Raw genomic sequence first — 13004 nt, 5'->3', positions numbered from 1 at the left:
TGCCCAGCGGCCCAAAAACACCAACATCAAGAGGCTGCAAACAGTGGGTAGAGTGCAGTGGAAGAATCAACAGCAGGATCCTCTCGCGGTTTGCATATTCAATAAATTTCATATTTATATGGGAAGAATGCCTATCTAGTAGAAGCAGACATCTTGCCCTACCTGCTTTTGCCTTTGTATGTGGATTAAAAACCTGTTGCAACCACTCCAGGCCATATTCATTATTGCTCCAGCCATTCACTAAGGCTGCAAAGTAAGCATATTTGCTTCCATCAAAATCATCCAGTCATGTATCCTGAAGATCTCTGGATTCATTCTGATAAATAAGAGCTGGAGGTAATGCAATCCCATCTGTAGAGACTGAACAGAGCAGTGAGAGGAATTCCTGGCTTCCATTCTGAGTTGCAACACTTTTACCAGCTTGTAGGGCTTTAATAGAGACAAGGTGCTTTAAGGCATGACAGGAGCCTAGGAGGAATCCTTTTTCATCAAAGTTGTATGTGTTTTCTGGTGTAATATTATACTGGCTGATTTTCTCACTCAACTAAATGCAGCAGTGCAAGCACTCAACAAGTTAGCCAAATTCAACAACTGCACTTGCAAAGAAGCAAAAAAAAAGCATCAAATTACAAGGCTATAGAAGTGCTGAAAGCAGTGGTAATTATCTGCTACCTGTCTATTCTTGTCAAGTGGCTTGAGATAAACAGTCTTGATCTTGTCCTTGTGGCGCTCATGAAACCATGTCACCCAGTTGATTCCCATGTCCTCTCCTGTCATCTCTTGCACAATATTTTGAAGGATTTGAGGTGTAGGAGCAAGGCTGTGGTTGCAGAGCTTGTTTATATACTCTAGGAGCTCATCCTCCTGTATATTGGTGAGCTTCTTCTTATGTCTGGAGGTTGCTTCATGGCAATTGACTTGTAGGCCTTGATGCTGCTGGTGCAGGGTCTCTTGGCTGAGTGAATATTTTTTTGCGGTCGCACTGTAATTTGGAGTCTCTTGTGATTCAAGATCTTCAATTGCAAGCTTAATTGCTTCGTTGTTGACCATGCTATTGCATAATGAAGTTGAGTGTTGAAGAAATTTGATGGTGCGAAAATTTGGCTTGTTGAGTGGTTTGGCTCGTTGAGTGGTGAGCCACCTTACCTCCCAAGCACGGACATTGCACGGACTACCCCGTACTCCGTAGCAACATTGCCAAACAACTTTTTTGTAATTTCAATGCATTTATTGAGGCTAGGTAAGTAAAAGTGAATTTGAAATGATGTTGATAATGAAAGCGGAAATTACAAAAGCAGGCTGCTTCTAGCCTTATGAAGTGCCAACACGCTTGAAACATTATGTCGCTTACTATTTTACACAGGAATGGATCTATAACTACATACTAGGACGGAGTAACCTGTACCGTCCTATTGTATATTCATCTTCTCGAGTCTGCTCCCAACATCCAAGACTAGCTGGTCATCTCCAAACTGCCCAATGACCTGTATACCGAGAGGACTCTCCTGCTCACGATCTCCAGGAGTAACAGGGACACTCAAAGCAGGAAGACCTGCCAAGCTAGCCGGGACGGTAAAGACATCGTTGGTGTACGCTTCAGTCGGCGCAGCATTCTCCAGGGAGCATAGGAGAGGAGGAGGTGACGGAGCAGTCGGGCAGACAAGAACATCTACCTTCTCAGCCGTATCGCCGTCGGATTCCAGGGCTTTAGGATGAGACGTAAGGGTTGCCTGGAGCAATGGATTGTGAAGACGGAACACTTTATTGAAGTCCGATTGGACTAGTCGCCGGACCTTTTGGGCTTGGATAAAGTAGTTATCTATCGCTTCAGCGCTGAGAGAAAACGCGCCTAGAACGATGCGTCGCTTAACCTCGGGTCCGAAACCTGAACCGCGGCTCCTTGCGTAAAGATATCCTCCTGTATTATCCGGGGAATCAAGGTCACGGGTACCATAGCGGACACCATCGTATTTGGCAAGGTTAGAAGATGCTTCAGCTGGCGCGAGCACGTAGTATGCGGACAATGCTTGTTTTGTTGCGGGAAGAGAAACGGGATGAACGGTGTGACCTTGATTTTTCAGATGCTGGATCGATTTACGCCACGTTTCGCGAACAAAAGGGTCTAGTTCGAGAATATTATACTCTATGGGAACGCCAATGCGCAATCTTTCGCTCCGCGTTTTCGAGGTACTCCCAGTTATTTCGTCGATACGAGAACGAGTAGCCTTGGAGATGCTGGTTGGATCTCGATGGTCATAGCGATTTAACACTCCTATCGCATACATTAGAGAGAATAGTAGAAAATAGTTGTATATTTGAACCTTACCGAAAACTTCACTAACCGTGGAGGTATTTGCTCCAATTATCCCAACCGTATCAAGGGAATTTGCATACGCCACCACTCCCCACCTCGATAATAACCCATATGAGGGCTTGAAACCAACAGTTCCCGTATAAGCAGCTGGCAAGCGAACAGAACCCCCCGTATCAGTTCCTAGTGCTCTAGCAAGGATTTAGCAACGGTGGAACATAGAGAGGCAGGAGCCGGACATACGCGTAACACTGTTCGGTAGCTACAGCAATCGCACTACCTCCAGAGCTCCCACCCGCGGATACATGGCCCAAGTCATCCGCACGAACCCCTTTCACTGGCCCAAAATGAGAGTATGTAGAGTGTGACCTGAAATTCCATCAACCATTGCACATCGTGCCGAAGCAGGGTGTAGCGGCATACCCCATTCCAAACTCATCCAGATTAGTTTTCCCGGCAACAATAGCACCAGATTCCTCTAGAAGCTCCACCACTGTGGCATTGAACGGGCTCGTGAAGTTTTCGAGGATCGCAGAGGCACATGTCGTTCGAACATCACGAGTGCAGATGTTATCTTTAATGGCGATGAGTTTTCCGTCTAATGATGACTTCGGCGCGCCTATAACCTCCAAAAATAAATATTAAGCTCATTATCACCGCCCTGATCTGCCATAGCTTCGCACCTCGCTTCCGCCGAGCATCGGCGTCTTTCACACGTTCAATCCATGATCCGACTCGATCGAGCGGCGTTACGAAGGCATTGAGGCTCGCAAAGGCCTTTCGGTTAACAAGACATCTTTCCGCTTCCCGTAGAAGGGACATTTATGCCGCTGCAGCGAGAGAAGGACCGGGTGAATGTCCACCTGTCATGAGAATATACAGACCGACCGAACGAGACGGGAAACCCTTTGGAATGCTTGCCGACGTCATGTGATCTACAGTTTAGTCAGTTCCGCAGAGCGGGCTCTAAAACTCAGCCAAACGATTTTCCATCGTCAAAAGCTCCGAAGAAGAGGTTCATAGCTTTGGGTGAATCCACGATTGGAGCCCGCAGACACGGGTACTCCTCTTTTCATCTCCTGATTATATTCATACCTACGCTCCTGCAGCATGACGTACCCGCACCGCGCGCCTGCTCACCCACATTCTAACCCACATCATCCTCCACCCAAGATTACTTCCGCGATTCCTCCGCCCCAAGGGCCTTCTCCGGTGTACCACCATCCCACCAATTTGAATCATACTCCCGCAATGCACGTACAAGCCCATCCTCCGAATGTGCACCCCACACCACCTCCAAACCCGCCACCCGGATATCTTATGCTTCCCATTCCGTTCCCCGTGAGACCGCTATTCAATAACATTCTCAATGCGCCGGACAATATCGGAGAGATGAGACGGCGATTTTTCCTTCTAGGGACACCAATAATCCAATCCCATTACGAACATGAGATATACTGGCCGTTCATGGACAACTTCTGGGTGCGGAACAAAGTCAAAGACTCTGCAGATTGTAGGACAGAGTATTACTGGTGCCGATTGTTCAGGAAGCAGGACCAAAAGTTGGTTTATCTGCTAATTGCTTTTAACGGCTACTGAACAACGATGCTGATTACGCGCTATTTTCTAGATCCGCCGTTCCCCCCGAACTACGAAAGCGAAAATGCTCCATTCGCAGCGCTGTGGGATGCGAGATGAAGCTCCGGAAACGCTTCTGGAGGGATGGCACCGTCGAGATCTCAAATCACGGAACATGCAATCAGCACTGCCATTCAATGGACGAGATGGATCAGATCAAACGCAACTCCGCCGTTAGGCTTGCGATTGGCAACGAAATCGGCAAAGGATACAGACCCACCGAGGTGAAAAGGGTGCTGCTAAAGAATCGGGAAATTTTAACCGCTGCTGGCGGACAGTGTATCACGATAAAAGACTGCCATAACGCCGCGCTAGTACATAATAAGGAGCAGAAAGAGAATCAAACATCAGTAAAGGGGGACGATCAGCCGGAAGTACAGGAGAATATTCAGGATGACGATGAACCTATGCTGGGGTCTGTGCTTGAAGACAACAGCCGTGTGGGGCCAGAAGCCACAAAAGAGCAGAGCAGCAGACCGCCAATGCAGGGTCAGCTGCAAGTGGCGGGGCAAGACCAGCAAGAGCCGGGTGGATCTGGAGCTCATTTGGCTGTGTCCACAGCCCTAGAGCTGACGAGAGATATAAACGGCGAACCCGATGGGCAAACTAATCAGGGCTAGGTAGAGATATTATAGTGTATTGTTCGAAGCCCCAATCTACACAGAACCCTCCCCCCAAAACGCCATCCCGGGACACCTGAAGACACAAGAAGAAATCACAAACAAGGGAAAGACGTATCCATCGTCACCCATCAATCTATCCCAGCGGAGTGGAGCTGGGCGGGCGCAGGAGCATGCAGCGAAATTCCAAGAAAGAAGAAGACCAAAAAGGGAGTCACAATCTATGATCTCAGCGCTCTCAGCCTGCCCGCCAACCCATCCTCGAAATCCGGTTCCTTCTGCTTCCCCGCCTTGACGCCAATCTCATCACTCGGCGCGGCATTCTCCTCCAAATTCTGCCTCAAATCCACTCCAGCATTATCCGCCAACCTCTCCATCAACTTATCAACCTCATCTTCGGCGCCCTCCGCCCCGTACTCCGCCATCTGCACGTCCCTCGACACCCCCTCCAGCGCAGAGCCCGCCAGCTTAAAATCCTCCGACCTCGACACGAACGCGTTAGCGATCGCCAGCGTTCTCTCAAGATTGATGCTCCTGCTCGCCGAATCCAGCGCCTTGGACGCTTTCATCAGCGACCGCGTCGAGTCCCGCGTCGATTTGGCCGCCGCGAGATCGGAATATATCACGTCCGCCTCGGCGGCCTTGGAGAGCAACGTGACGGAGCGGCGCTTTTCGCGGATCGCGGAGCCAGCGTGGATGCGCGAGATTTGGAACTGGCCCTTTTTCATGGCCTTGGTGGCCTTGTCTTCTTGGGCACGCGACATGGATTCGGCTTTGGTGGCTTGTTTGCGGAGTTGGTTGGCATTGACCTTAAAATCCGATTTGAGCGGTTAGATTAGGTCCCGGGCCGGGGGGGGGAGGAGAAAGAAAATGATGGAACAGAATGAAACAGGGTTTTCTTCACAAGAGAGCTGCGCTAACGTATCCAAGAGAATAACGGAGCGACAGCTCATCGAAATGAATCTTGAACTTGAGAAACACGTTTGTACGTCGAGGAGCACATACCTTAACTTCGGCCATAGCCTCGAGGAGGGGATCTCGAGGGCCCATTTTAAGTTTGGCGCTTAAAGAGGAGATGCGGATGAACTCAGTGTCGGGGTGAAAGTGTACGTGAGGCTTGACGACTATCCGCAATACAGCAATGTGGAAGAAAAGAACGACTTGGAAATGCCCGCACAGCGGGTGTGAAGTTTAGAAAGGCGCCTGATTCCGCCCAGTGCGTCATGATGCGCTTCTTGGCATCACGTGGTTGGGTATATGGCACACAAGTGCTTGGCGGGAGAACAGACGGAGTTCAGATGCATGGACCGAGTAACTACGAAGAGCACAACTTATAGACAAGAGAATAAATAGGGTCTGAGACGTAAAACTTGAATTCAAATGAATCTAAAAATTACATGTACATTGAATGGCACAAAAGGGTAGACATCAAGAAGGCAACCAATCCTCCGAAAAAAAGGGGCTCAATGATACAAATAACGCTAGAAATGGCTATACCCATCGTAGTCCACCGTACTCCTGGAACTCCGCGAACGACGTAGAAATAATTGTTTCGCCCTGGCATGATGTGCCGATCGAGCTGCTCGGTGCAATGCTCGGGACGGTTTAGAATAGTGGTAGCCATGCGATCTTCCGATTCGATCAATTGCCCAGACCGTAGTCATCAACAACTCCCAATCCTGGCTAGGCCGGCCACCTTGGACCATTGATCGATTGCTAGTGGATCGTGGCAAATCACGCACTGCCAGCTGCAATGCCCTGCTCGTCGCATCTCTTAGTGGACGCGCCAAAGCTGGGCTGCACGCTAGGAGTCGGGTGAGAAGCTGGATCCGGAAGACCGATCGCTGGATCGAGGTGTTCGACTTTGACAGGGTCGGGGTCGAAATCAACCATAGAATCAAAGGCAAGTGTTGACAGATCTCCTCCTGGGAAAAGGTCAAAGGAGAACCCTTCTTCAAGGAATGAAAGATCTGGCTTAGCGGAAGAATCACCGTCGAATAGGCGGCGGAAGTCATCATCAGAAAGAGGTGCTGCATGATGACCTGGAGCATCAGAGCAAAGGTCGGATGCGGAGTCGAATATTGATTGAGAGAGACCGTCAGATTCTTCGATTCCTCCGATTGACACTGCAGGTCGCACAACATCGCTGCAGGATGTTGTGTCAGATCGGAGGCATCTATCGAATCGATGACGGCCGCGCTGGGGGAGTAGATGGTGGTGGGCGGGGAGGCGATTGGGACTTTTTCAAGGGGTAGCTCGTCGTCTTCCTGTTTGAAGAGGACGGGAGCGAGGGTGGGGGAAGGTGCCGATACGGACTGTGGGGAAGCACCGCGGGAGCTGCGGATTTCGGTCGATAGTTTGGCGACCTGTTGGCTCAGGCGGTTGTTCTCCGCTTCCATCTGCGCCAGGCGTTGGAGGAGGAATCGATTCTGCTGTTCCATCTTGGCCTTCTCGGTTTCCAGCTTCTCGATCTCCAGTCTCTTGCGTTCCCTTGAGATCTGGGCGGCGGCTCGGTTGCGGAGAACGCGCTCGATTCTGCGCTGCTCCTTCTCATCTTCGGTCTTGGCCCGTTTCCTGTCGCCTGTTAGTTAGCACAGATTCACCATCTCGCCGGTCATACGTAGATCACGGCATACCTTGGTGGCAGATTGGTCTTGGGGATGGGCAGCTCTTGACCCCATGACTTTCTCTTTTTGACAGGCTTCTTTTCCTCTGGCTTGGGCGGCTGCTCCTTGGGCTCCGGCGTTAAATCGTCGAGTTTCAAGGTAGTTTCGGCCGGAGAGATTGTGAGCTGAGGAACATCGGCCCCAGAGGCGAAAGATATCGAGTCGAAGGTGGTAGAAAACGTAGAATCCATGACTGTGGGGTATTGTTTGCCACGAAAAGAGGGAATATACCTTCGATCGTGGAATACTGTGTATGTGTGCGTGTGTGAGTGTGAGACTGTCACACTCGCAGTGGGAGGGAGAGCGAAGTCGAATGCTCGAGAACAACAGAGAGGGCAGAGGGATCAAAGTCAGGCGGTGGTGTCAAGGACACGGTGGCACTACGGGGGCGGGCAGGGCATGGCGGGCTGGCGGGGGGATCGCCGGCAGTGAGAGCGGGAGGCAACAATCGGGTTGCCGGAAGGGCGACAAAAGAGAGGCCAGCTTGTTCTTTTCCCCGGTTGCTTGTGCGAAAAAGACGCTCGCTGGGCTGGGAAAGGGGGGCGCGCCTTCCCTTTTAAAGGACACGCTGGCCTAATTCAGCCTCTCCAGTCACGTGCGAGTGAAGCATTGCCCCTTCCCTCCTAGGAGAAGTCTTGGCGTGTTTCCAAAATTAAATGTAACCTGACTAGTCCTGAAGCAGCCTAGCGCGGAGTCCCCCCCCCCCAGCCCCCGTGGCTGGCGTTCGCGTGCGTTGAGTGGCTGCAACCCGCTCCTTGTCTGAGGTCTGCCGGTTCGTCCGGTTGGGCCCCTGAACCTTGGGTTGAAAGCTTTGGATTTTTGCGCCTGCAAGACACACTCTGCAAGTCCTCCGTGGCGGCGACGGAAGACTGGGCAAAAAAGGGCGCCGGCTGCGTCGCTGATCCCTCCTTTCTCCGTCCCCTTGCTCCGCGTTTGGCTGCGTAACTTCTGGCCCCAGGCCCGGATGTCCTCCCTGCTTTGTCCTTTGGCCGCAATCCCTTTCATGTCCAGGGACGGAGTAAAATATACATCCTGTTCGGAGTGGGTTATGGGGCCAGCTGTCTTCGTGAACCCAAACGGTGCTACTCGTAAAAGTGAACTCTCAGCGTCTCACAGAGGCGCCATAATTTGCACATAGGGTACTCCGGAGTTACTCGGATTTCTACCGCCAAGGCAGGTCTCACGCGTGCTACAACCTCGTCTATCTTCATCCTGCGATAACGGGTGGGCCCAACTTCAAAACCTACACCGCATTCGACTTGACATCCCTCCCTGTTGGGAAGAAAGGTAGCCTGCAGGATGCTTTTGGCGCTAAAGCAACCCGATATGTATGTTGAATTGTACGGAGTACTCGCTACTCCGTACTCCGTAGAGGGAATCAGGAAACACAAAATATAGTTACACATGTTGATATCACATTTGATAGCTTCAGGCGGCGCAGTTCATTGGCCGACTCCCGGTTCCTACCTTAAGCCACTGTGCCACGGAAAAAAAAAGGATATAGTCATATCCGGGAGTCGCTGCGGAGTAGCATATCCGCAAACGAGCAATGATTCGCTGGCTCAATATTTTTTATTCTTTTTTATTTTTTGTTTGAATCAATCATGCAGAATGCCTTTCCTCTGGTGTTGCACTCGAGTCTCACCAGGACTGACGGTCAGATGGATGCTTGGAGTATCGTACCTCGCCTATTCGACCAGCGTTTCAAGGGCCCCAAAGCGCGCTCCCATCCCGCGAACCAGCGCCTTCGATTCACACATCGGCAGGAGACCATGTCCCTGCCCAAGGACTCGAAATTTGTACAAAGGCTCCACGTGGGTACCCTGGGGTAAGGGCGAGGTTAGCCGCTCTGTGGGGTCAAGGTCAATCTTCAAAAGGCATGTTGCAGACATGCACTCAATATCTATCGCTCGCATTGTTCGGTTAGCGAGGCGGGAGACCTGGGCACGGCTTGCAACCTTTCCCTTTGTTCCTGGCTTTTGACACCAGTGAAACTTAATATGACACACATTCGACAATGTGGAGACCCAAGTCGCAATGACCAGGGAAAGCGACCAAGCTCTGACACGGACATCCATGAGTACCTTTTGCGTCTTTGTAATGAAAAAATCAGCACCGGTTTCAGTTGGAGTTCTCGAAGCATCATCACTGGGACACACTTGTCGCTATTGAAGAAAGTTGTGCCGCGCCATTTCATTTTTGTTGATCGGTTAATGGTCGAGCCCACTCGAACAAAAGCTCGATACAGTGGCATCCTCCCAACAATGACCATGTCTATATCGCGCATTGTGACGCCATCTGCGAGTCAAATGCAACTGCATTGTTGAATAAAAGCCAAGGATTCTGGGAAGGCACGGGATCTCAAGGTTCTCCACGTATTTCATATCTGATTTTCACGGGTGCGCATCCTTCAACAGGGATGAGGCTCAGACCCTTGATTGGCCCTGAAGAACCAAGAAAACGGCTCAGAGATTCGGGTTGAATTGTAATCAATATTGTCGTCTTTTCTCGCATCTGCAGAGGTTTTCTAGCCGAGTCTTTGTTCCGTGGACATGCACACATGTCTTGCGTACATACAGAGTACAGAGTACATAACAGCGCCTCCATTATTCAGGAGATGGGAGAGTCGACACAAGCGATCTACCGATCGTCAATCCTTGATTGTCGCGGGTCTGGGCCGGCTGGCGATCATCCAAAGCTTGATTCCCTACCCGTCTGGCTCGAATGAAATTGCATAGCGCCCTTCATCAATAAGCTGCTGCTTGTTCATGTACCCTTGACGATATTTTGCTCCCAGCTCTGGATTGAATCAAAGCTGCAAAGCAACTTTTGGCAATTATCACAAGAATACGGGTCGAACTGACAAGTCATGCAGTAACGTCGATTCAACACATCAAGTAGCACCAAAGCGTCTAAGCCAAAGCTTCGAGGGATTCAATTAATTTCCTTTTTCAATTTTTATTTTTTTTCTCTTTATTTTCCCCCAAGAAGTTCGATCTGCATCGGGAGCTATACGGAGTACGTGCTATGTGTACGGAGTATATATCCTGCATACAGATATGAGGCGTACATTTACATCCAATCACAGAAGCCAAATCCCGTCAACTCCAGCCTCCATATGGAGTACGGAGTACTCCGTACACGCCCCCCCCCCCAAAAAAAAAAAAAGAAAAAAAGAAATTCACACGGCCAAATCGGGCTAGAAGAAAGAGAAGCCAGGACCCCCAAAAGCCTCTCGGGACTTCTAGCTCAATTTCTCAGAGTCTCGACCCCATTGGTCTTCTTTCCGGCGAGAGTCTCCTCTGTTGTCTTTGCAATGATATCGAACGCCCTCCGCACATACTTCTCTTCCGACAACCATGACCCGCTCACGACGCGAATCACATATATCCCTCCAACCACCGAAGACGTGATGAATATCTCACCGCCCGCGTTGATCTTTTCATAGACCTCACGCGTAATCGCCGCACTGGTACTTCCACACGCCGCCGCCGCCGCTTCATCCGTGACGCGGAAGACAGTCAGCCCGAACGCCGGTGGCGTGACTATTGTGAACAAATCCTTCCTGCCGCGGCACATCTCCACAAAGACATCGCCGTGATGTAAGCCCTTGTAGATAAACGCCCTCATCCCGGACAGCCCATATGCGCGCATGACGAACCAGATCTTCAGGGCGCGGAACCGTCGGCCCAGCGGGATCTGCCAGTTTCGAAAATCGACGGTGTCCGGGAGCTCGGAGTAAGGGTTGCGTAGGTATGCGGGCGTGATGTCCATGGCGGAAGTGACGTCGGTCCTGTTGCGGACGAATAGGCAGCTGGCGTCGAAATTGACGAGGAGCCATTTGTGCATGTTGAAGTTGAAGCTGTCGATGCCGGAATCCCATTCACGTGCGATTGGCTGGTATTCTGGCGTCACGAGCGCGGCTCCGGCGTAGGCTGCGTCGATGTGTACCCATATCTTTTGCCAGGAAGGTTTGGACGCGAGAACGGCTTTGATCTCGGCGAAACGGTCAGTGGCACATGTGCTAGTCGTTCCGAGGGTGGTGGTGAGATAATAGGGGACCAGCCCGGCAGCTTCACATTCTTCGAGGACCTTGCGCAGCGAGGCTCGGGTCACTTCAAAGTTGTCCGAAAGCGCCGTGGGGACGGAACGGTAGCGGGTGCCGACGATACGAGCGCCTTTTGCGGTGCAGCTATGTGCCTGGTCGCTACCAAGCGCGACGAGGTTGCCGCGGATAGACATAACTTTATCCTCCCATTCGGGGGTGTCTTCCTTCAGTCCCTCGGCGGCAGCGAGATCGCGAAGCATCCGCTCCCTCGCGGCGACCATGACTGTGACAACGGCCTCGCTCGCGCTACCCTGAATGACACCACCGCCCTTGGTTGGGCCAGTGCTGTGGAAGCATTCTGGCAGTCCAATGGCCTGCGCGACCCAATCCAACACCACGATCTCCAGCTCTGTGCAGGCGGGAGAGCATAGCCAGTTGAAAGCGGGGGCGCTGAACGCTGCGGAATACATTTCGCCCAGGATACTAGGGTAAGTCACCAGAGCCGGAAAGAAGGCCATGAAGTGCGGGGACTGCCAGTGCGTCAGGCCAGGCTTAATTTTGGATTCGATATCCAGCCGTATCTGTTCCCATGATTCAGGTTCTTTCGGGGGGGACTGCGGAAGAAGTGGGCGGAGGTATCCCGGTTCAATGTTTGGAAGAACCCGGCGGGAGGGGAGGGTATTGAAATGTTCGATTACTGAATGACAACCACCGGGTCAGCGGCCTTTTTTCCACCTTGTCCGTTCAACTTGGCGGGAGATACTACTCACTTTCTTCAATGGCTGACTGGGCAGCCTGCCGGAACTGTTCTGCGTCCATGTTGAACACACAGCGCGTGCTGCTAAATAAACGGTAAGGAGACGAGTGTCTAAAAAGCCGATGACGGATGCTCCGGGGCAGGATGTTTGGACGAAGCATGCAAAATATTTATTGTAACACGTAAAGAAGCATTATCATTTGAATCAAAAAAAATAAAAAAAAATAAAAATAAAAAAAATAGCTCAAATCTTTTTGAACAGAAGACAAGCACGAAACAGTTTTTTTTTCTATCCACGACAAAAATCGCTCCGGATGAAGCTTGCAGGTCTTGATTCAAAGGGCGTTTCGTCCAAGCCCTGCTTCTTTTCCCCGCCTTCAGCCGGACGGCCCGATTATCGGAGGCCCTGGAGCGAACCAACAGTCGGGACCGCGGGATCGGCACTTTGAGTTGTTCCAGAATGATGGAGGACTTGTATGCTTGTTATTCACTAAGCTACCTAAAGGGGAATCTCGGCTAATCTATGTGGGTCACGTGAGCGAGGTGCTGGTTGGATTACCTAACACCCCCCCATGCAACGAGCTCCAGCAGCGAGCGAGAGCCACAAAGATCCAAAGCTTCCAAATCTCTCAAATCCGCGATAAAAATTAATTACAGAATCCAGATTTATTCCTTCTTTAGGCTTAGCTCCGTTTCGCCGCGATACCGTATTTTCGCTGGCTTCACTGATAAACCTCCATATTTTCCTGTATCAACTCGTCACCCCTATCGCGCTCACGAATTGAGCGTAGGGATCCATTGCAAGAGCCTTCGTGAGCCCGTCAGCTTTATTCGCGTCGGTTCCAACGTGCTCGATTGAGATTTCGTCCTTTTGAACCCAGTCTCTTAGCATATGGTGCCGAATCTCAATATGGCGTGCTCTTCGCGTTATAGCTTCAGCTTTGGCTAAGTCAACCGCTCCCTT

General features: G+C 51.0%; 5 protein-coding genes across 5 annotated transcripts; 1 reads left to right on the top strand and 4 right to left on the bottom strand.

Annotated features, from left to right (window-relative positions):
- Window positions 1–1318: 1318 nt before the first annotated feature.
- Window positions 1319–3181, bottom strand: HER2 (Trimeric GatFAB AmidoTransferase(AdT) complex subunit). Its single transcript, XM_003070352.2, has 5 exons — window positions 2995–3181; window positions 2735–2930; window positions 2555–2680; window positions 2327–2502; window positions 1319–2272 (listed from the first exon to the last, which is right to left on the bottom strand). Exons 1-5 carry the CDS (start codon window positions 3131–3133, stop codon window positions 1410–1412), a joined length of 1500 nt encoding a protein of 499 aa, XP_003070398.2. The 5' UTR covers window positions 3134–3181; the 3' UTR covers window positions 1319–1409.
- A 240-nt stretch (window positions 3182–3421) lies between these two features.
- D8B26_004570 (uncharacterized protein) lies at window positions 3422–4569 on the top strand (the record flags this gene model as incomplete). Its single annotated transcript, XM_003070351.2, has 2 exons — window positions 3422–3873; window positions 3942–4569. The coding sequence occupies 2 exons, from the start codon at window positions 3422–3424 to the stop codon at window positions 4567–4569; spliced, it is 1080 nt and encodes a 359-aa protein (XP_003070397.2).
- On the bottom strand, window positions 3942–5787 carry DID2 (Vacuolar-sorting protein SNF7). The gene is made up of 2 exons (XM_003070350.2): window positions 5575–5787; window positions 3942–5378 (listed from the first exon to the last, which is right to left on the bottom strand). Exons 1-2 carry the CDS (start codon window positions 5617–5619, stop codon window positions 4791–4793), a joined length of 633 nt encoding a protein of 210 aa, XP_003070396.2. The 5' UTR covers window positions 5620–5787; the 3' UTR covers window positions 3942–4790.
- A 134-nt stretch (window positions 5788–5921) lies between these two features.
- Window positions 5922–7761, bottom strand: D8B26_004568 (uncharacterized protein). Its single transcript, XM_003070349.2, has 2 exons — window positions 7206–7761; window positions 5922–7143 (listed from the first exon to the last, which is right to left on the bottom strand). The coding sequence occupies exons 1-2, from the start codon at window positions 7424–7426 to the stop codon at window positions 6051–6053; spliced, it is 1314 nt and encodes a 437-aa protein (XP_003070395.1). The 5' UTR covers window positions 7427–7761; the 3' UTR covers window positions 5922–6050.
- A 2430-nt stretch (window positions 7762–10191) lies between these two features.
- On the bottom strand, window positions 10192–12320 carry D8B26_004567 (uncharacterized protein). Its single transcript, XM_003070348.2, has 2 exons — window positions 12054–12320; window positions 10192–11980 (listed from the first exon to the last, which is right to left on the bottom strand). The coding sequence occupies exons 1-2, from the start codon at window positions 12199–12201 to the stop codon at window positions 10485–10487; spliced, it is 1644 nt and encodes a 547-aa protein (XP_003070394.2). The 5' UTR covers window positions 12202–12320; the 3' UTR covers window positions 10192–10484.
- Between the last annotated feature and the right edge of the window lie 684 nt (window positions 12321–13004).

This window comes from Coccidioides posadasii, chromosome 2 (assembly GCF_018416015.2).
Source record: "Coccidioides posadasii str. Silveira chromosome 2, complete sequence".
Taxonomy (NCBI): domain Eukaryota; kingdom Fungi; phylum Ascomycota; class Eurotiomycetes; order Onygenales; family Onygenaceae; genus Coccidioides; species Coccidioides posadasii.
The sequence above is the reverse complement of the archived record's forward strand: the minus strand, read 5'-3'. Positions and strand labels throughout refer to the sequence as shown.